The 17,150-nt window shown below is 42.2% G+C and overlaps 1 protein-coding gene and 1 long non-coding RNA gene across 5 annotated transcripts; one reads left to right on the top strand and one right to left on the bottom strand.

The window, feature by feature from the left end:
* Nucleotides 1–2,254: 2,254 nt before the first annotated feature.
* LOC118118180 (ATP-sensitive inward rectifier potassium channel 10) lies at nucleotides 2,255–11,049 on the bottom strand. Of its 4 annotated transcripts, none has more exons than XM_035171137.2 (7): nucleotides 10,890–11,049; nucleotides 10,686–10,801; nucleotides 6,536–6,878; nucleotides 5,723–5,934; nucleotides 5,314–5,445; nucleotides 5,021–5,198; nucleotides 2,255–4,687 (listed from the first exon to the last, which is right to left on the bottom strand). In XM_035171137.2, the coding sequence occupies exons 3-7, from the start codon at nucleotides 6,876–6,878 to the stop codon at nucleotides 4,293–4,295; spliced, it is 1,260 nt and encodes a 419-aa protein (XP_035027028.1). In that variant the 5' UTR covers nucleotides 10,686–10,801; nucleotides 10,890–11,049; the 3' UTR covers nucleotides 2,255–4,292. The 4 variants fall into 4 exon arrangements, with proteins under 4 accessions (XP_035027028.1, XP_035027033.1, XP_035027032.1 ...); XM_035171142.2 differs by having other exon boundaries at nucleotides 6,536–6,846; XM_035171141.2 differs by having other exon boundaries at nucleotides 6,536–6,846; nucleotides 10,686–10,958.
* On the top strand, nucleotides 7,686–13,656 carry LOC118118197. The gene is made up of 5 exons (XR_004697879.2): nucleotides 7,686–7,776; nucleotides 7,885–8,029; nucleotides 8,150–8,250; nucleotides 10,181–10,293; nucleotides 11,830–13,656. It is a non-coding gene; the product is annotated as an uncharacterized LOC118118197 (long non-coding RNA).
* The last annotated feature ends 3,494 nt before the right edge of the window (nucleotides 13,657–17,150 follow it).

Genomic DNA, 17,150 nt, shown 5'->3' with positions numbered 1-17,150 from the left:
TTCAGAAAGTTGTCTGGCTCCTCCCTCAAATAGGAAGGCAGACCTCGGAGAGCTTTGGCCTTTCTGTGTGCAAGCACGTCAGTTGTCTGAAAGATACAAAATGAAGGGTTAGGCCACTTGGTCTGGACAGCGTTATCAACTGTGATGAGTGGGTGTCCAACGATGATAAGAACATTTCCCAGTTCCACTCAAGTAATTCTAAAAAACTGCACAGACCTAAGAGAGGAGACAGTGCTCAAAGACATGTTAACTAGGGTTGCTGCGGTGGTCAAGACAGACATTCTGATCACTTTCTCTGCACACATTACATGACAAAGAGATCAAAATGCATACAAATCTAAGATCAATTTAACTATTTTAATTTTAAAACAATTTTAAAACTTTCACAAAATCTGAAGCAATTAATGTTGTCAAGTAGTAATACCACCCTAGCTTTGAATAGAACAGGAAAGACAATAAAAGATGACATGTACCCTGGCATGCATAAAATAAAGAACATGACTCAATTAACATCACAAGTTACCATTATTTAACCGTCATCGTTAGCTATTTGTAAGTCAAGAAATAATGTTTTGATCATAACATGCAACTTACACAAAGCCCTCACTGCAGCCCTCTCCACAAACTTGACAGGATTTAGGTGGTGAGGGGTTCATTCAAAAAACAATACATCATTATACTGTTCATTCCTCCTTTGTTAACAGTTAATATAATTCAAATCATATTTATACATATACAAGGTTTTTGTGTTTTATCACAAGGGAAGGAAAGAATGATTACTTTAGGGTCTTACTAGCACCAGAGAGAATAAAGTGTGTATCACAATAAGATGAGGGGTAGAGTTCCTGTAGATCAACGTCACATGCACACGGGCTGACGTTAACGGTAACGTCTGGAAGCTGCTCCGCCTCAACTAGCACTGCAGTTTACAGCTAAATGTTAGCATGCTAACAAAAACAGCTAACACTGCAATCGTCGTCAGAACGTTGTGCGTGTGCATGGAAAGTACAACCTTTAATACACACGACAATGCGCACACTCCTTCAATAAGACAATAACGTAACACGTGGGTAGTTTATTAACTTAAGCACGGTGAGGTTGGTCTACAGGTAGTTTCTACAGGTAGCTAACAAGTAGCTAACACAGGTAGCTTCTATGGATGGGTCGTACGCGCCCCCCACACACACACACACATCATTTGTATATATATAAACAGTGGTGTATAAAGTACTTGAAAGCCATACTTGAGTAAAAGTACAGATATCTTACCTGAAAGTGATTCCGGTAAACGTTAAAGTCACCCGTAAGAAAATGACTTGAGTCAAAGTCTTAAAGTAGCTCATATTAAATGTACTTAAGTATCAAAAGTATGTGGTGTTGAAATGTACTTAAGTATCAAAAGTACAAGTACCACAATTAAAAATGCAAAGTGCTTTTCATAGTAGGCCTACACACAAACAAAACAATCAAAAATGGTTCTCTCCAGGCTATATTTCAGGTGACTGAAAAAATATACATATATTGTATAATTTTACTTAAGTACTGTAACGGAGTACTTTTACTCCATTACTTTACACTACTGTATATAGATATATATCTATAGATAGATATATAGATATATTTATGAACATGTGTATGTGTGTTATCCACATTGTGACTTTGGTTTTGAAAGGTGCTATATCAATTAAGTTGTATATTTATTTATACATAAATTTATACACTTGCTCAGTGACCTTAGTTACAACAAGAGATGGCTAATCACCATTTGAAGTTTCCTCAACTTAAAATTTTCAGTGAACTGCATTACTTACCAGTGAAATTACAATTACATTACGACATGACACTCCTCAAAGGTGAAGCATTTCAATCGCCGCCTAGAGGCTGGCTGCAGTATGGCTCATAAACACTGCCTCTTCCATGTTAGTGAACGGGACATGGACCAAACTGAAAATTGAAAAGGGACGTTAAATAACTGTATTCTGTCATTTCAGGTAGTTCTCATCACACTGATGTTTGGTTCAAGTGCTCATTTTTCTGATAAGTTTTTAATCGTTATTTGATATAAAAAGTGTTGAGTGGAAAAAACCAATTCACAAACAAACGGAACAACCAAGGTGTGAGTTGTGTGGTTTTAGTTTCATTTTTTGAAATGTTGAAGCGATGCAGATGCATCACAGTCACTTTAGTTATCAGAAATGCTATACTCAGCTTTCTAACGAGGATTTTCACTGAAAGACATACAACAAAACAGGAATTTAAATATGTCATCATCAGCTTTATTTCATCAATTGTTTTAAAGAGAGAACTGTGTCATTCGATCTCTCCAGCTGCACTTTAAACACTATAACACTCCACAGCTCCATGTTAATTCAAGAAATGTTACAAACAGATTCCAACACATTCATATCTCGTCTTTACTTCATCTGTCGAAACCACACTGTCACTGTTCATTTCCGTTCCAGATTATCAGTGACTTACAATATTTCACTTTCACATTCTCATCCCTCCGCACTCACCTGGTCATCCTCTTCACGTCCCTGTCGTCTAGAAAGAAAAATGAAAGAGGGGGATTTCGACAAAACCTCTGCGGTTAATTTTACGGTGTTAGAAAAAAAATCCCAACTTCTTTTCCACACGTACAGAGAATGAGCTTCGGAAACATTTACAGTAAAACTACCAAAGGGGCACTTACATCAACGCATGTCGCCTACAGATTAAAAGACATTTGTCAGTTTGCTTGAAGCCACTGAGACGGAGAAACAACCGTTCTAATTAGGGAAAGAAGCATCTGTTGGAAATAATCAACATTTAATATGTGAGTAGTATTAAAAACATCTCTCTTCTAAGGTTAGGTTCCAAACACACGTAGGCAGCTAACCCTCCTAAGGTGCAAATGTACATAATGTTCATAAAGTGCTATAACGTTCTGTCTTGAAACAGCAGTAATTCTCAAGGAGATAAACAGTAGACCTCAAACTCTGAACCTGCTACATTAACATATCACCAGTGCTTTCTGGAAGTGGTTTCTGATGCTTCTCAGCAGGAAACAAAAATAAACTGAAAAGAAGTTGTGGTTGGGGGGGGGGTTGGTGAGATGTAGATGTAGCTTCCTTCCCCATTACTGGCTTTTCTCTATCACTGTATGAAGAGAACTAGGCTCGAGCTCATTTGACCTTTTTAAATATAGTTTTGTGTAGAGTGGTGTGTTTGTATTGTGTGTGTTAGCTGGAGCTTTTACTCTTCAAAGTGTCTGTGGGTGTTTCCTGCTCACTTTATCACAGAAACTTTAACACCCACCCCCCTGACGCACCTGCCTACCCTTGATACAATGGAAGAGAAACAGTCAATGTCTCCTCATTGTGATTTGGTAAAAACCCAAACACTCACCAATCCTTTCCATCTTCTCTGCACTTTTCTGTTTTGTTTTCCAGCAGGATCACTGGAAAAAACTACTCTACTCGTTTTTCAAAAAATTTTTGGCCAGGTGGGGCAGTTTGGAGCAGCTCCAGAATTTCTTAAACATGGCGAGTTGGCCATGTTGGAGGTTTGTATTCTGCACGTTTGTATCGTCTTGCTTTATTACCTCAGCCAAAGAGGTTATGTTTCCACCCCTGTCCCTTTGTTGGACTGTTTGTTTGTACTTGAATAAGATCCTGCAAAGACTACAGGACGGAAGCCATTAAATTTTGGTGCAGCTCTAGTTCAGGGAGTCGATCGAGGAATGCATTTTTTACCTTGTGATTATTGTTGATTTCCCCGAGATTAATTCCTGGGAAAAAATCAGGCATGTGTGGGGGACTGATATTTATAAGTATTTAAGTATTTATAAGTATTTGCTTGGCTGCTGGGTCTCCAGAGTAAACAGCCAGGTCCAGAAATGTTCTTCTCTTTCTTTAACATAGTTAAACATAGGGCATTAGCGTAAGTGGAGGTTTTGCACACTTCCTGTTTTGTTTTAATAAATAATCCAACCTATTACGTCTTTAACAGTGTATTCAGTATATGTAGTAGTGGCTGTTAGGTAGTGGGTTATGCCCTCACATGAATACAGTCAACACAGTGTTGTATTATCCCAGCAGATGTATGACAAACCATACAGTGGTCGACAGTTCACTCTAGCCTCCTGCATGTTTTGGTGCTACTGAGCAACCAAATCTCTCTCTGATACAAGTTCCAAAACGTCTAAAGAAGCCAGAGTCCAAAGCTGCTTTGATATGATGTTTCAGTGATTTGCTGTTGACACTGAACTTGGCAGTTTCTCGCAGTCTCTCCCTTCTCATCCGGTCGACTGTTCACACATTGCTGATGCGAACACTGAGAGGAGTGTCTCTGACCCGGCCACGCTCCTCCCCTCGCTCCCTGTAGCTCTGCTCCAGACGGATCTTCTCTGGATCGGACAAGTCGGGCACAGTCCCGCCCCCGTTGCTCTGGTACTCGTGCTGGGGGCTGGATGGTTTGAAGATGGGCGTGGTCTTGGTCTTGGCCACTTTGTCGAAGAAGGCAAAGTCCGCTACGTATTTACCTGATGGGGACAGGGAGACTACGGGGGGGAACTCATAGCCCCAGAGGATCTCGTCGGGCAGGTAGGAGGTGCGGACCTGGCAGGTGGCGGAGGTCGGCTCCACCGTGGCGCTCATGATCACCAGCAGCTCAAAGTCAGCCAGTTCTGGATCTGTCCAGCCCCCACCTGGAGGAGGTAAATGAGATGTGAGGAAATGGCACATTGGAGGGTTTAAAAAGAAGAGGCGGAGGAAGTAGGAATTCTAAAGATTCTAAAGTAAAGTTGAAGGCACTCAGTGGAGATCTGGACCACCAGTAGTGACAGTCTCACCTTGGATACATTTATGGTTTTAGACATGTGAAATGTTCAAGAGAGACGTTCAAATCCTGCTTCTTCACCTGTTGTTCACCAGGCCAGTCGGCCCATGAAGTGCTCGATGGATTGTGAGTTTCAAATATCAGGAAGCTGTTGAGGAGAAGGTTTCTACACTAATTCTACTGCCCTCACCGCCAAACTCACCCTTGGCTGCCCAGGCCCGCAGGGGGCTGTTGTCATCGATGATGTGGTAGAAGGTGAGGGGCAGGATGAGGAAGGGGCTGTCACTGGATGTGTCCACCTGGAAGGGGACGTTCCTCTGGTCCAGACGAACCGTCTCGCCCTCCTTGGTCAGAGACGTCTGGAGCAGTTTTCCACTCACCTGGCGGGAACAACGTGCACGAGCTGTTTTAGATAAATTCATTCACCAACAGACAAATCGCTCACTGTCAGTAGGTTTACAATATTTACAGTATATCTAAGTACTGCACACTTGCCTGACACCCAAGCAGAAGGCTCTTGCGCATGTTGGCCACTCGGATCATCAGGCAGGGTCGACCTTCATGCGTGGACACCACAGCATGTTGGCTAAACTTTACCGTCTCTCCTCGCTTTTTGGGTCGAGCAACCTGACCAGAGAAACCTTGTTAACTTCTAGTTTCTGTTGGAAAATCTTCGATAACTGTCATATATGTTCCTATCGCTCAGTCGTGAATCCTCCAGACATTATCCGGAGTTTTGCGAATAATGCAAATTTGCGTTCTCGCATACAGCCCCTCCACATAATCTCCTGAATTTATAATAAATTCGGTGTATGACTGAAAGCGGCTTTATTGTCTGCAGTAGAATCAATGAAAACCTCATCATGAACACACACAGTATCTGCAGCTGCATGTTATCGGCTACCTTGGCCAGAAAGGTTCCAGTGATGAAGATCTCCATCAGCATGGTGAGGACCAGCTGGATAATGAGGAGGATGACGGCCGCTGGGCATTCTTCAGTGATGCAGCGGAAGCCGTAGCCAATGGTTGTCTGGGACTCCAGGGAGAAGAGGAAGGCTCCCGTCAGGGTCTGCATCTGCATCACGCAGGGTGTGTGGTTCGACGGAGGGTCGAACTCTGGAGAAACACGACGCAACATAGTTTTGTATTTTTATCTCTATACATTTTCTTGTGAGATTCAGGTCATTTTAATGTCCGAAAAACAAAACATTTCGGGCGGCAGAATACGTGTCTGACATGAAAACGTGCTTAGATCAGGTGCAACACCATTTAAACCTTAGGCTTTATTTGCTACAGTGAAAGGTAATTACACTCTTTCGCTCCATGTTTGTAGATGGGACATGGCAAAACTCAGAGTACACGTCAGTAACTTTTTCTCAATGATATTTTCTGTCATTTTAGGTATAGTTCTTATCATACGGATGATAGATTGGGTTCTATTAGTTATTTGATGTTTACAAAACGAGTCAAAAGCATAAGATGACAGCAACTATGACATTTTGGCTTGGAAGAAGTGGAAATCCACCATCCATGTTAACAGATGAGCTGTTGTTAATCGTAATGAGACTTTATTGTGTTTGGGAAACAGCCCAACCCCTGTATCAGAATCCAACCAGCACTCCCATCTAATTTAATTTGGCTTCATTTTTTCAGATGTGTCGTTATGTTTCACGATGAACTGCACATGAACCAATTGACAACACCCCTCCTCTCTCACCCAGCAGGTCTCCATGCACCAGTGCCACCAGGTACCACAGCACCCCGAACAGGAACCAGGTCCCTGCAAAGGTCGCCGTGAACACGAAGAACTTGTAGCGCCACTGCATGTCCAGGAACGTCGTCCAGAGGTCACGCATGTACAGAGCATTCCGCCCGGTGATGTGCTCGATCCGCACGTTGCTGCGCCCATCCTTCGACAGAACACGCCTCCTCTTCCTCAGAGTCCCGCTCGCTCCGGAAACGCCGCCCAGCAAAGGTTTCAAAACGTCCGTCTGTGTCTGCGAGTGGCAAACCTTCTGAGGGGAGGAGCTACGAGAGGAGGGAGGTGTGGCAGACGTCATCTAGTGGACAACAAAAAACTTAGATTATTTTAGTTAAATGGTCAGTGTGTATTATTACACTCATTTGAGATTAGAAGGGCTGCAAGGGAATTCTTTACGTCCTTAAAAACAACATTTGGGTGGAGAAGAGAAACAACAACATTCACAACATCAGTGTGATCTGTAAAAAACATGAAACTTCCCACAATGATTTGCAGCTTTGGTAAATTCCCCTGCCGCCATCTGCTTTTCCCCTCAGGGGAAATTCATCTTAAACCAGAAATTATGTAAATCTTTTCACGCGTACCAAAGTCAAATAGAACAAAACTAATCTGTTTCTTTAAATTACAAAGCAGTTTTTAATCAGCAGGGGATTTGGGGGGCCTCAGGCAAAGGGCACCTGCATCAGAGACATTTCCTCTCTACAATTTACTCAGCTATAGCAGACAGCTTGTTGCAGGGGGGTGTCCCACATGGTGTCTCATGTACAAAGCTGATAATAGAATTGAAGGAGATTCTCAAATCGCGTAATCAGGGGGACTCTCAAGTCGGAGGGAAGCCCCCTAACTTGTGGCCATGCCCCTGTCTATATATTGTCTCAGTGTAGAGAAAATCAATATATATCCCCAACCTGCAACACATGCTAGAGTAATATGAGTTTTTTAATGCTTTACTCTGTATGGAAGTCAAACATTTAGGCCCTGTGTTAACATGCGCTCCAGGAGATTAGTTACCGTCCTCCCTTGTCACACACACCCTGACGCTCACTTACTTCCAACATATCATGCAGGCCAGCAGGAAGAGGATGAGCCACAAAGGAGGAAGATAAGGAGGAGGAAAGAGAAAAGAAAGAAGAGTCGAATTAGGATGAAGATATGCAGCATTAACCCGACAAACCTGTCCACACAGAGTCTCACTTGTGAGTCCGAGGAGAGAGGAGAGCGCTGAATGAGTCAATTAAGGTAAAAGAACATCTGAACTTAGACGTCTATCTGGATAAAGTTTTTCTTGTTTTGTTTTTTTAAAGGCGCTACTGTTGATTCTAACTAAAGAAGCTGTTAGTGGACAAAGACTGAACTTCTCACAGGAAACTGGAGACGGCTGTAAGAGTTTGGTAGGAAAAGGGCCAAAGTTGGGCTTTCTGGTGGCCTGCTTCTCAGCCTGGGACTCAGGTACGTGCTGCTGTGCTTTCCAAAGGTTAACGGTGGCCATAAGTATGCGGACACCCTAAAAATGACACTTGAATAGGATTGTTGAAAATCTCATTCAAGCCTCCTCTGTTCTGGATTCAGGAGTTCAACAGGATTTCAGAGACGGAGACAGAGATTTGATCCCATTCAGCTACAAAAGCTCTGGTGAAGAATGAGCACTGATATCGGGGCGTTAACCAAAGGTGAAAGAAGTACTCAGATACGTAAAAGTACCTGTACAACAACGTACAAATATTTCCTTACAAACAAAAGTCCTGTATTAAAAAAAGGAAAAGTGCTCATCCTTCAAAAACTTTTCCATCAACTTTACATATATTTCTATCCATGTAGTGTAAATCAAAAATAGCCCCTCTGCCCTGCTGACCGTGGATTATGTCATCAATCAGCTTTAATTACCTCACACTTTTGTGATTATGCAAGCGTGAGCCCCTCAAACGCTCCATAATCACAATGACACCATTGAAAAACTTCACTCTTTCAACCCTGCAACGATTTCTCGCCCAAATCATCCACATCACACACACACACACACACACACACACACACACACACACACACACACACACACACACACACACAGCTCCCACTACAGGCATATCAGGTGGATGATAATACAGTAGATGGGAGTAAGTGAGTGTGAGAAGAAATATAAACATATTTCTTTGGACCAACCTCTCCAGTAGGATGTATTCCATCTCCATGGCAACACGAACACTTTACTGTACCGCGAGCCGCATCCAAAAGGTGAATCAAAACTTTTTCTCTGGCCAAACAAAAGAGCGCTCAATGTTTTTCTGATCTCTCTCTCTCTCCCTCTCTCTCTCTCTCCCTTTCTTTCTTTCTACTTTCTCTCTCTCTCTCTCTCTCTCTCTCTCTCTCTCTCTCTCCCCTCTGTGTACACAGGAATGCTTTGTTTGAAGCCAAGATAAAAGAAACAAAAGACACCATTGACAAAAACGACTCTGTGCCCATCCGTGTGTGTGTGTGTGTGTGTGTGTGTGTGTGTGTGTGTGTGTGTGTGTGTGTGTGTGTGTGTGTGTGTGTGTGTGATTATGTGTGATTATGTGTGAATAGTATTGCAATTACATGTGTATTTCCATGGTGTGTGTGTGTGTGAGAGAGAGAAGTGTACATGGAGGTGTACATGTGTGATTTTGTTTGCATGTATGTGAGTTTGTGTGCAATAACGTGTGTGTGTGTGTGTGTGTGTGTGTGTGTGTGTGTGTGTGTGTGTGTGTGTGTGTGTGTGTGTGTGTGTGTGTGTGGGTGGGTAGGTGTGTGTGGGTGAGACAGAGAGAGAGATGAGTGAAAGGAGAACCGAGAGAACGGAAGAGAGGAAGGGAGAGAGAAAGAGATCTGTGACAAAGGCCCTCGTTAGTATTCTGGAGTGAGGGGTAATCCCCCTCCGTCTCCCCCTCATACACACATGCGCACACACACAAACACACACCACACACACACACACACACACACACACACACTTTTTCTTTCTCCCCATCTGTTTGTTTCATTCTTACCTTCCTCAATTTCTCATTCTCTTTCTTTCCTTCTTTTACTGCAAATCTATAATTCATCATTCATCATCAGTCATCCTGGTGAGATGAGATTAATTTATTTAAAAATAAACTATTCCCTGTTTTTGTTCACTTAATGTATAATTATTTATAGAACAGAAAATAACTCCTCCATCTCCTTGTTTCATTTTATTTCACCCGGTGCTTTTCTGATTCTCAGTGTTTCGGACTGTTACACCCACGACAACACAATTATTGGATTTGCCAAAAACTGTTCAATACAGGAAACTAAAGTGAGTTAGAAAAGTAAGTAAGTTAGAGAAATACAAAACTCTTAGGAAAGCGTAAATATTGTCTGGATGCAGTAATTGATTTATTTTGAAGACTAGAATACACAGAATATTAACAATTATTAGAGATAAATACACAGTAAAGTCTAATGATCAATAATTTTAGAGTTTATATGTTTTTTTTATTTTTTATTATTCATAGTATGTATAAAGAAATCATGTTGTCTTGTGTGACAGATCATATTTTTATTAAATTTTCTGACCAGATGTGAACGTCGACCAGATGTTTTCGTTTTTCATAACCCCAGCTCCAGCTTCAGCACATCTCTGAATGGCCAGATGTTTTCACATGTGGAGGTGAAAACCTGTCTCTGCATGAAATAACCACTGAGGATTATCTAGAGGACGGTTTTAAAACCAGGTAAATATGACCTTTGAACTACCTAATTGTTTTATGTCGTTTATATTGGTTTGGTCCCACTTACTGACATTTATGTTATCATAATTTTTTTAACAATTTGTATGCATTTACAACTGTAATGATTTTAATTACCAGTTTAATTCATGCAAATATATAAACAGTTTACAATAAATTAAACGTAATTCTACAAATTAGGAATCTGTACAACAATATGCACATTTCTCACCAGAATAGATAATTAGACACGTTTGAGCAAATGAGAAACTTACCTGTCAGAGAGTCTTCATTCATTCATTTAGGAAACAAATCAATTATGTTGCATTCAAGACATTTGATTTATTCACCAATCTTAGTCATTTGCCCTGCGCTCTGCTGTGAGATGGAGTTCTTACCTTGCAGGAGGGTTTGCGACCTAACTGACCGGTACAGAGAAGAGTTAGGAGCCCGGAGCCTCAGCCTCTCGTCCACATGTCTGCTTTGTTGTCACAGGACACAACTGGGCCTGAAACTGTGCAGGAACAATGGCTTCAGCAGCCTGCATCCCCGGACATTGATACACCATTAAGGAGAATTATTGGTGCGGGTCACTTGCTTACCGGGCTCCTGTTTCTGACCCGAAGCCCGGATTCACTGCTCGCAAATTCTCCCCTTGGAGACAGGACTTGGCTTTATAAGAGGCATCCCTCTCTCACTTTTACTCTTTCCCCCTCTTTCCCCCTCTCTTTCCCCTCTCTCTCTCTCTCTCTCTCTCTCTCTCTCTCTCTCTCTCTCTCTCTCTCTCTCTCACTCCTGAATTCCTGTTGTGTCCCGCTCACGTCTGGGTAATTGCTGTAATAACTGATCGCCACTCCCTCCAGTCTCAGTTCACTTTCAGGATAATAAAAGTGATCACAAAGGCATCATAATGGAGCCTCTGCAGAAATTTGGCCTCAAAGAGCCGGGGCGGGGGTTCAATATTTTACATTTTCTTTTTCCAACATGTTTTGCTGCATTTGTTGTTGCATCACTCCTTCGCTGAGTCCAAAGGAAGCAACACACACCCACGCACACACGCACACACGCACATGTTTGGGGGCCTCACATGCACATTGTCCACAAACTGCCGCAACAAACTACCCCCTGCAGCACACACAAACACACAAACACTCTTTTAGGGGGCACCACAGAGCCCTCTATTCATTGCGCCTGTGCCCGGCCTTTGCTGTGTCCAAGCGCGTCTGTACGGAGCGTCCTGTGAAGCTCAAACACATGAAGAGGGACATCCGTGAGGTGAATACCGCCCCTCATTCTGCCTCAGGAGAGGGTGACAAAGCATTATTTAACTGAAAGAGGAAGAGGTGGATGGAGTTGATGAGGGCCACTGGTCAAACGTGCTAAAGAGTCCCTGTGAGTGATCCCGCTACAAAGTTCAGAAAGTGGTTTTTTTATATATATTTTGGGGTATTTTTTGCACTGGTCATGTACCTACAGGGATGGATATTAGAAAACATGAAGGGTGCATTATATCTTGTGTTTCACTTTCTTACATTTATCCAGGGAACTCCATCCTCAGAACTGGAAGGGAATAGAGCTGTGAAGATGGTCGTCGATATGGACGAGCCATGCATCAGGGGCCCCAGCAAAGTCAAGCCGACCAATTAGCGAAGAGAGAGCGGCCGACACTGTGCATCGCCTCATGATGAGGAAGGGTCTACAGCTGATCGTCATGCAATCTGAACCTGCATGAGAGGAACCGCGTTGCATTGTGGGAAGAAACAATCTGCATCTTTCCCCCTTAAAGAAGAGAAGAAGCAGAAACATCAGCATGATTATAGGTTATCAGGGTAATGCATTAAAGATAAGGAGAAATGAGACAAAATCTGCAAACACGATTGATGCTCTGTGCTCAGAAGGAGTTGCACCGCGACTTATTGATTAAAACTGTTTGAGTTCCTTATTGAGAGCTGAGTAGAGACGGTGGAGCCAGACGACTGTCAGCCAACACAAGTCGGTCATTTAGCCGAGCCAGATCTCCTCCTCTGTCAGTTTACTTCACAGTGTTCGATTATGTACAGCTCAGCCCAATACACACAAGGGCGCTCATTTAGGACGACAGGGTGGCCATTTGTTGTCATGGCACCGAAACTGTGGAAGTAAGACTTTTACCTCAGTTTTATGGTTTTATGTCACCTGGAAGATGCATTGTTTCATCTAATCTACCCGCATTTCCCTGTATAAACCTCCCACTGTAACGTGCTCTGTTAAAGCAAAACTATGTCAAGTAAAGCGCTAAAAATATACTGAACTAAACTCCTCCAAGGCCCAACAGTCTCTTTATGAAGCCATATTTCAGTCGACTAGATCCAGATTTTTATTTGGCACATACTCAGTAACTAAATTAGTGAAAATGTCAAAAAAACTTCCCGAAAGTCCTTTGTCACACAGCTTTGTCCAGATCCACGACTCATCGGAATGGGTTCTTTCTTGGCCCTTGTCCCATCCTTACGCCAAGTTTTGCGTAAAATCCATTTGCGTAATCCTGATGACGAACACACAAATAAAAACAGACAGGGCTGAAAGCATAAGCTCAAGTCCTATAATAAGTTTTATTTCTCATATGTAAGTTAACACAAGGTCAACAGTAGAATGGACAAGAAGAACATATTCATATACAGTACATACATATGCACGTATTAACATATATGTATATACACCTACTAGCAGCCTTCTTGCTCTGAATACTACTAGACTACAACTGATTTTAATTTGCCTCAGCACATCTGTCACTCAACACGAACTCCCGTTTATTTCTTGCACATCACAGTTACACTGACTTTACGAGGAATCCGGGTCAAACCGTGGGTGACGAGACGAGAACAATCGGCCGCGTGTCTTCCCATCACTGTGGATCGTTTGCTGGAACTGACCCTGATAACACTTACAGTAAGCGCTAACTGTGTTGAGTAACAGGTAGTTAGTTACAGATGGGTAACAAATATGTCCGAGATTCTCTCTCTCTCTCTCTCTCCCAGAGTCTGGTCACCGGTTTGGTGTTTCTGACGTTGCTGTTGCTGTCGAACACTCGTCTCCTGCGCAGGTGTTCAGTTGGGTTGAGATGTGGAGACCGTGCAGGGACTTAGGGACGAGTGGATGAGGCCTTGTTGTGTTGAGGTGGTCAAGGTCAACACTGTTTCCTGAAGAGCCTCCATCCAAATATTTCAATACGGGAGACAAGCAAGGCCCCATCTCAATACTACTTATTTCTTATCTTTGCACTCGTTTATTAAAGTTTATAAACTAGTTGTTAGGTGGTGGAGATTAACTATGTTCTGAACACACACAATTTTAAGGAAAGGAAAGGAAAGTTTGCAATGTGTGTATGTGGGTCAACGCTGGTTTTGGTGTGTTCTCATGCCCTAATAAGGACGATGGCCCGTCTTTCTAAACCTCAACATGTTCCACTGAGTGTGTGTGTATGTGCGATATATATGATATCTCACCTCACATGAGATCAGGATGTGGTGGTTGTGTGTGTGTGTGTGTGTGTGTGTGTGTGTGTGTGTGTGTGTGTGTGTGTGTGTGTGTGTGTGTGTGTGTGTGTGTCGGGGTCAGTCAGTGCTTTTGGCTCATTGTAGCGCTGGTGTTGGTGGTCTTACCTCCGTTTCATTCATCCTTAGAAACTCTCCTTTCTCTCCCTTTCCAGCCTTTTAGTTTGCCCTCCATCCCGTCTCCTGCATATTTATTTGCTGTTTTGCTCGCTGCACTTCCTGCCCTGGTCTTGGTCCCTCAGTGGCGATAACAACTGACACAAACACAAACACAAACACACACACACACACATACAGGGTCACAGAGAGTTTAGACGTCTGCTGTCATTTCAGATCCATCACAAATTCGTGAAGTTGGTATTTGTTCTGGAATCTATCTGTGTTTCCGTTTATTCATTCATTGTGTTAATCGTATTCATCCGCCTTTCAGTGGCCGCGCTGCTACAGCTCAACAGATGAGCCACAATCATTTGTAAAACATCAATAAACGAATAATAGCCCATGAATTAATACTTTAAGAAATGATTTCCGTTCTACTTCTTTGCAGATGATCACCAAGTATCTGATCAAATAAATGTGACGCATTTTACCTCCTTCTTCCTCTCCTGGATTTCTTATAAATATAAATAATAAAGGAGGAAAGTCTCTACTTCCAAGCTCAGGTCAAGTTTTGTTGATGCAGGATTCACTTGTGCAAGTTAGAACCTCGGCCAGCAAGGGGCAGCAGATGATCACTTCTTATTTGCAGGAGGCTGTAGCAAAGGTGTGTGTGTGTGTGTGTGTGTGTGTGTGTGTGTGTGTGTGTGTGTGTGTGTGTGTGTGTGTGTGTGTGTGTGTGTGTGTACTAAAACTTCCCAGAAATCCTCCTTGAAAGAGCCTCCGTCCGTTCACCTGATAAACAGATGAGCAAATTATGGGCTCAGATCACAAGAGATAACAACACATGACTGCATGAAATCAAATGCACATGAAGACGTGACTGAGAGCAGCTCGGTGCTGACACAACGTGACACCATCACTCGCTGGTCACACGGTTTACTGAGAAACCACAAGGCCACAGAAAGGAAAACACTGGAATGGTTCTGTTTTACAGGCGTCATTGCTGATATATCAACCCCATTAACAACTGACCAGTTCAAACCAGACACAGACTGAAGACACCCGGAAGCAACGATTTAACATCAGGGAGTCATGACTGGTGATGCAATGACCTGAAGGGTGATCCGTTAATTCAAAATCAAACACCCAAAAATAATAATACTGAACTAAATTATCAGATTCAGCAGAAAGAAAGCTACGTCATAATTTCACACCTCGAACCGTCAGGGATGGATTTTATTCTTCACAGCAGCATCACTAGTGGAGAACGACCTGCAGCACATCTGGACACACTGGGTCCCTAGAGAGACCGATAATTATAACTATTTGTATTTTCAAACATTACACACTGTGAACTTGTTTTTTGTACAGTATGTATTTCTGAGAAAAACTGGAAAGGATTGTATTAATAAACGTTTCCGACTCAAATTTCTTGAACGTCATATACTGACTAATTTAGAATGAATAACCTGACGAGTGGAGATTACAACCAGCAGGTGGCAGTGAATGAAAGGGTTTTCATTCTCTGGGAACGGTGGCATCAACTTTCATTAAAAGTACATCCAATAATTGACAAGATGTGGATTCAATGTGGATCTGAGATAAAATAACAGACTAACCAACCACACCATAAAGCCACGAGATTTAAAAACCAATGCATATTATAGGTTTAAAGACGACTTAGTTTGTTTCCTCGACAATAAGATGAAGTTACTGTTACTTACACTAGTTCCCATGTAATGAATACTCACAACAACACAATGAAACAGATCCAGAGCAGAAGGTGAGGAAAAAGTTTTGAGGCTTTAGAAAGTATAATATTGTGAGGCAGTGACATTATGTAATATCTCCAGAGTCATTGTGTAGCTCGATACTGACAAAGGAGGAACTTAAGATACTCTTTATATTTAGTTTTTAATATTTAGTCTTTAGTTGCCACATGTCAACTTTTTTACAGTATTTTGTATATTTCAGATATTTTATTCTGTGTATTCTTAAGCATTGTCTTGTATTGTATGAAAGATACATTTCCATTAGTACCTGCATTAGACAATAAAGTTTTGAATCTTGATAAATGAACAATAACCCTACAGAAGATGTATGTATGTAAATATAAATCAATCAATCACATTTTATTTGTATAGCCCATATTCACCAATCACACTTTGTCTCAGAGGGTTTAACAAGGTGCGACATCGTCTGTCCTTCAACAAGAGTAAAGAAGAACTACCTGAAGAATCTGTATAAAACAGGGAGAAGGAAGTGTAGAGCTCGTGTGAGGGAACCTCTCCCAGGACGGACACAAGTCAGACAGATGCTGTGAAATCTAACTAGTGTCTGCTCCCGGTTTGCAAAGTAAACATTCCTGCTTCAGTTTAACAGCCCTGAGAACTGTCAGACTACAAATCAGCTGTTACATAAACCCTGAGTAACCAGAACAGTGGCCGCTCTGTGCTGCCTCCACAGCAGGTATGAGGCACACACACACACACACACACACACACACACACACACACACACAGAGAGAGAGAGAGAGAGAGAGAGAGAGAGAGAGAGAGAGAGAGAGAGAGAGAAACATAGCATACATGAATACACACAAGTATGCATGCATGCCTGTACACAGACAGACAGAAGTAATACACATACACATTAAAGCCTTTCGTGCACATTTCTCTTTGCTTCTCTTTTTTTTTATTATCACATCCTGCCAATCATCCCAGTCAATCATCCCAGTAAAGTTAATTGTTGATTCCAGGATAAAAATGATTCCTTGAGATATTAATTAACTTTTTGACTTCAAAGCTCCAACGGCCAGAGCTCCATGAATTAAACTGTGAACACCCCGACCAGATGTTTATAACTACGTACATGTTAGTGGGCGATTAAATTTAATGCATTTTCTGAGAGCAGAACCTTCCTCAGTTCAGTCTGTCTCTCTCTCGCTCTCCTCTAGTTCCACCCTTCAGTCCAAAACATCAACACACACAGCACATTTCATGAGCCCTTGAAACCTTGTAGTGAAGTCCTGCCCTCTCCTGCCCTCTCCTGCCCCCTCAGACCAGAGAGGAACAGATTCAGCGAAAACCTAAACAATCAGCAGTTGAATGTGGAAGTTCATCATTCTTGGAAATGCAGTAAGAGTCAGAGGATCTGAAACCTATTCGCCAAACCATGGTAGTGAAGTGTTTATTTTGTTTTAAATTTGTATTATGGGGGATTTCTGGTATGCTG

This window comes from Hippoglossus stenolepis, chromosome 11 (assembly GCF_022539355.2).
Source record: "Hippoglossus stenolepis isolate QCI-W04-F060 chromosome 11, HSTE1.2, whole genome shotgun sequence".
NCBI classification, from domain to species: domain Eukaryota; kingdom Metazoa; phylum Chordata; class Actinopteri; order Pleuronectiformes; family Pleuronectidae; genus Hippoglossus; species Hippoglossus stenolepis.
Note: the sequence above shows the minus strand (reverse complement) of the source record. Positions and strands in the feature narration are given on the sequence as shown.

Bases quoted from the DNA above. Each gene is read 5' to 3' on its own strand.
- LOC118118180 (XM_035171137.2), bottom strand. From the start codon at position 6,878: ATGACGTCTGCCACACCTCCCTCCTCTCGTAGCTCCTCCCCTCAGAAG. The intron at 5,199-5,313 runs GCAAGTGTGCAG...TGTTCCCGCCAG, and splicing joins GCCTTCTGCTTGGGTGTCAG to GTGAGTGGAAAACTGCTCCA. The intron at 4,688-5,020 runs GTGAGTTTGGCG...TACCTCCTCCAG, and splicing joins GCGGGCCTGGGCAGCCAAGG to GTGGGGGCTGGACAGATCCA.